At 36.8% G+C, this 5,794-nt stretch overlaps 1 protein-coding gene across 2 annotated transcripts in view; it reads right to left on the reverse strand.

Moving 5' to 3' along the window:
- Nucleotides 1-5,794, reverse strand: part of adamts14 (ADAM metallopeptidase with thrombospondin type 1 motif, 14) — a 51,624-nt gene that overhangs the window by 15,411 nt on the left and 30,419 nt on the right. For both annotated transcript variants that reach the window (XM_014006974.1, XM_014006973.1), the window contains exon 7: nt 3,709-3,814. In XM_014006974.1, the coding sequence (XP_013862428.1) occupies nt 3,709-3,814 (106 nt within the window). The remainder of the gene's footprint in view (nt 1-3,708; nt 3,815-5,794) is intronic.

The following is a 5,794-nucleotide window of genomic DNA, read 5'->3' on the forward strand; positions in this document are numbered from 1 at the left end:
TAAAAATATATATTTTTAGTTTTTCCTTTCACTTTTACATGCATTTGTGTCTCTTAAATGATTATATTTCATTATATTTTATAATTTTTCTCACAAGTCTTTTTATTTCCATGTGTTGCGTTTACTTTTCTCTGTCTCCTGTACTTAGTCCTTATGCATTTCTGCCTCATCGTGCAAATAAGGTTAATTACTTCGTTTAAAGCAAAGACAGGTAAAACACTTGCCYGTGCCTTTGTTTTTAAACTAAACTTTAAGCTAAACTGAGGCAGCACAAGTGTGCACAATATATCTGCATATGGTTCCTGCTCCTTCCTAATATTTTCTGTAGAACAGCAAATAGAACAGCAAACTCTGAAATATTATGTTTCAAAATACATCCTTGTAAAGATCATGTCACACCATTAAAGCAGGAGTTCAGGGGGTTTTGGTTTTAATTTACCAAGCAAGATTGTGTTAATTAAACATTGTGACTAGAACTACCACTGTTACAGTGATTAGAGTAATTAAAGTTACAATCCAAACATTAAAGAAACAGAAGCTGCAGTCTTTTCAGAATGATTTTGGAAAAGACTTTCAGTGGATTTATCGCTGTGGGAAATAGCTGAAATGTACAAATACTGACACACAGTTAAAGTAAAAATGTCATTAAGTTTCAGGGTGGATATAGTCTTTTTTAGGTAGATAAAAGTGATTTTCTTCCCATCTAACTGATAAGCACAGTGGTTTGTGAGTAGAAAGGTGGAAAATGTAAAAAAAAAAAAACTGAAGCAGTGCAGAATCCATTTTCTGGTGGGAAAAAAAAGAATAATCTTTATAACATATTCATCCACCTACACATCTCCATGATTCTCCTCAGGAGATCTAAAGGTTATCACAGCATGCTGGAAGCAGATTCACAAAGTTTAAATCTACAGAACTGCGTTGTACCTAGCAGCAAAATTAACTTTTTATTAATCAGGCCTGGGCGTGTTTGAACTGCGAATAAAAATAAAAAAATAAAAATAAAAAAATAAATAAAAATCAAAGCAGTTTGCCAGCCACTGAAGATGATAGGATGATAAGGGTTTTGCCCAAGTACGTGCATCAGTGTGTATCTCGTCTGTTAGCAAAACACCTCAAGAACCACTGCATGCATTTTAATGAACCTCCCAGAAAAGAGTGATCTACAGCTGATTCACTTTTAAAGGCAGGTGAAATCAAGATGGCTGCCACAGCTAACTAATGCTTAAAAAACACAACTGTGATGGTTCCACCATTTTTACAGGAAAGCTTTACGTTAGGCATCATCGTTGCATAAAACGTTCCTTGATGAGTTTTTTGAACAATTCTGACTGTACAAAAACTTTTCCTAATGATTTWTATTTTTCTGTGATGACGGTGTCCACTTACTAGAAGACATAGGTCGTGTGATCTTGATACGTTTCAAATGAAACAAAACATTTCTGAGCAGCTGCCCAGATCTAACTGCTCTCGAACGCAATCAAAATCAATAAGTTCCGATTGCACGGGTGATTTTCTACGACGTCTAAGGAAAACAGTCAGCAATTACCTGCTGCAATTAAAAGCAACAAGGTGCATTTGTAAATTAGGTCACAGTGGATTTGGTTCCTTTGTGAGCTGAAAACAATCACATATTCAGATGATTATTATTGAGTGCCGTGATGTGAAAGCTGAACTTTAACACAGATTAGTCGCTCAGAAAGAAGAAACTAATAAAACATCCTACTTTTCCTCCTAATGATATTTTACAAAATGTCAGCAAAGATTTAAAAAGCAATCTTAAATAATAACATGCTTTTAAACGGGTAATAAAAGCATGCTAAAAGATTTCTTGTTTTTGGTAGCTGTTGGTATAAAGGTCAGAGGCCCCTAAAATACAGTGTAGAGCCTGTTCCTTTTCCAACATTGATGGATGAGAAGGTTGACAACCTGTTTTAGTTTTTTTGTGTGATGTAAAAGTCAGTCAAGTCTGTTTTGCTGGCTTTTGATTCCTGCGCCACAGTGGGAGTCTGGGATCACAAATGTTACACCCGTTCATTTTACTTTAGAGCTCCATTAGAGAGGAAGGGTGTGTGAAATGGACCAGGAGTTATGCACAATATCTCAGGTTTATGACCACAAACATGGACTTTTTATGACCACCTATTTATCCACGGTTTCACCCTGTGGCACCATCAACTCTGAAGAACAGGCTAAAAAAAATCTCCACAGTGATGGAAATACATTCCTAAAATGTAACTAGAAAATGTGCATTTTCTGCAAAAATGCAGGGTGAATGATTTTTGCAGAAAAAAATAAATGAAAAGATGTACAACAATTTTGCAATTAGTTGCCAAAAAAGCTAAATTAACAGAAAAGTGGGTAAAAAGTAGCTCAAAAAAGCTAAAAGTAGCACAAAAATGCAGACAGAGCGCATTCGCTGAATTATGCAGAAAAAAGCTGAAATAATCCCAAAGAGGTGAATTTAGCTGAAAAAACTAAAAATAGCTAAAACGTAGCTTGCAGAAAACAACTGAAAGAAGCATGAAAGCTTAAGGTAGCAGAAAGAAGCTGATACAAAAACGTTTAAAGCAGAGGAGCCCAAAGTGGGGCCCGTGGGCCATATTTGGCCCGCCAAGCCATTTGATTTGGCCCACCAAAAGGTAGTGAAGGTAGTTTTCATTCATGGTGCTGACTTTATCTTTGATTTTTTTAGGATTAAACGTGAGACATGAAATGACAAGAAATATTTTGTTCAGATTTAACCACACATGTAGATTTGCACACTTTATAAGACCACAAAAACTCATATTTCATCAATTTATGAAATGTCCCATGATCCTTTCCTACTTGAGCGTATGGCAGACTTTCTCCAAGTGCACAGACTAAAACAAAAGAGTGCCATTGCATAGCTTAATCGTTAAAAATAAGGGACTTTACTTTAAAAAGTATTTGTTTTTCATGTATTATATAACTGTATTTGGCCCGCTGCCCTGGATGGATTTTCATTTTGGCCCCCTCAGGGAAAATGTTTGGGCACCCCTGGTTTAAAGTAATAGAACAGCAGAAAAGAGCATAAAGATAGCTGAAGTGAGCCAAACTTAGCAGAAACAAAGCTTAAACACACACACACACACACACACACACACACACACACAAACAACCAGAACAAAAAGTGGAAAGTGCAGAAAAAGTTTAACTATTTTGAAGTATTTTAATGATGTTGAAGACAGCTCCATTCATTTTTAATGAGAAAAAAAAATGATCTCAAAATCTCTCAAAGAGTATAAATTACTAAAATATCAAAAAGTTAGCAGGAATGTTCTGAAGGAGCTGAAAATTTTGACATATGAATTGTTGAAATAGCACAAAAACTGCAAAATGAGATACAYGCTAAACACACAGAGCAAAAACAATGATTTCCATGTTGTGAATATTTCAGAGCATTCATACAATAAATGCCCATCAACAAAGGAGTATGAGTGTCACAAGACAGCTTTCTTCTTGTCTTATGTATTTTCTTTTAAAAAAAGGTTAAATAAAACAGCAATAAAGATTTTTTTAAAAATCAGGCCTTCACACTGCTACCCTCTCTCATGTGAAAACATCAAGTTAGAAATGTCAAACCACACGCTGCGTTTCTCCAAGACCGCAGAGCCCCCTGAAATCATCCTAACTGTGTGAGAAACGAGAAACTGCTGGGCCTTTCATTGTGAAGCTGTTACTCACACATGGCCGGTTTCGTGAGCCACTACGAAGGCCGAGGAGAAGCCGTCCTCGTGGTTTAAAGTGCAGCTCCTCAGAGGGTGACACATCCCGGTCACTGGAGCATAACCTGGACAAAAGAAAAGACCGACACAAMCCTAACAATCAAGAACCAGGATGAGGAAAGGGAGCGTCGCCACACAGTGTGAAAGGATGGAAAGTATGAGAGGACTAAATGAAGTGACTGGGGTCAGGCTTTTTATGGTTGTTATCAGGCTAACTCTTATGTTTGAGTACTTTAAGAAACTCACAAGAGGTGATTACTTAATATCTTAAAAACACAACACTGTGATGAATAAGTAATAATCAGGTGAAGCACTTCACATTTAGAAAAAAAAAACACTTTGTTTCTCAAAGTAAAATGCTCCCTGTGACTCACTGAAGAGTAAAAGTAGTTGTGCGTCATGTTCATGTGATGAAGCGTAAGTGAAGCTTTTCATTGTAATTCAGAAAAGACAACCACATGTTTTCTCTGCCTGGCAAGTGGCGTGCACAAGTGAGGCACTAATGATTTTACATGGTGAATAAAAAACACTAAAAGTAGCTTGTTTAATGCAAAATAAACCAGGGAARGTTTTATTAGGTAAAACTTTAAAAGGGAGGCTAATAAACATTTCTTCATGAAAGAAAAAAATTCATCTCAAAGCTTTATAGCAACCCGGTCAACATCATTATCCAGAAGACACCCAGCTGGCATAGCAACTTTTTTTTATTTTTTTTATTTTATTTTTAGTGCATGGATGGGCATAAAAAATGTAATAAGCAAAGCACAAACATCACACATAACTCGATCAAGAGGTGTGCAGTGATTCAGCTTTTGGTTTGCTTTAGAAGCAGCCTTCTTTTGGGCATTTTTTTCAGGTGATTTTCATGCTTTTTGACTATCAGAAAACTGTTTTTTGGCATGCAGGTAAAAAGCAGCAAATGCAGCAGGCAGATAGCTGGTGGTGCTGAAAAAGAAGAGCCTCAGCAGCAAGTTATTTCTTTTTTTTTTTCCACTATATGATGATGATGTGGCTGTGCTTCAGCAAAGAGCACTTTCAAACAACCAAAATGACTCCATAATAAGTGACAACATAATGAGCGCATTAATGCTGCAAAGTGAAATAAAGCAGTTATGGAGCAGAACTCTTTATCTGACAGGCAGATAAAGAGAAATCAGGAGAATGCAGATTACATTCTCGCCAAGAGGCCAGCACTGGAGCTTTGCACACTAAAGCGAAAACGTGCAGCAGCAGCAATGGTTAAAAATGTGGGGGGTGTTTTTAGGTTGTTTTTTTTTTTTTTTTTTTGTACTCAGTGAATTAAGTAGTCTGCCGCCTGGTTGGCAAACTCAAACAAAAGTATGTTGCATGGAAACCATTCAGTGTAAACACTTGAAATCGATGTTTACAGTAAATCAGTCACAAAACAGTTCAGTTTCTGCATTCACCTTTAGCTCATAGAATCATCCCCAACAGCTAAATAATAATAATAATAATAATAATAATAATAATCTATATTTAGATAGAGATCTACCTTCCCACAACTAAACACTGACAAGAATGTGTGATGTCTTTTTTGTGACCCGTGGCGTCGGGTCCAAGGCAACACAGTGCAAGGTGCCATAGAAACCAGAACTTTGTTGTGAACACAACACAACTGTAGCTATGGCACGTCTGAGGGTGGGACAGGCAGCGCAGGTAGCCCCGGGCCGTCCTCTAAACATGGCACATGTGCTTTAAAAAACAGTGAAACGGTACACAGGTCAATGCAACATACTGAGCTTGTTTGCTCATTCTGGTGTCAGTTTCTGTGGAAGCTTTGGCTGCTCGCTTCAAACTTTGCTTTGAAGGGCTGAAAAAAAAGAAATACAGGGTGAGATAGTTTGGGAAAATAGTAGCTTATGGCTGTGAAAACGATCTTGTCCCTTTGAATAGTTCTTTTTTTTGTACTTACACATTTCAGATCATTAATTAAATGTTAATATCAGACAAAGATGATGGTAAATGTCCTGATGCATCTCAGTAATCCAGGTAAAAAATCAAAGGAAAAAAAAATTGTATAGGTC

Source organism: Austrofundulus limnaeus, unplaced genomic scaffold (genome assembly GCF_001266775.1).
Source record: "Austrofundulus limnaeus strain Quisiro unplaced genomic scaffold, Austrofundulus_limnaeus-1.0 Scaffold39, whole genome shotgun sequence".
In the NCBI taxonomy this organism is placed as follows: Eukaryota; Metazoa; Chordata; class Actinopteri; order Cyprinodontiformes; family Rivulidae; genus Austrofundulus; species Austrofundulus limnaeus.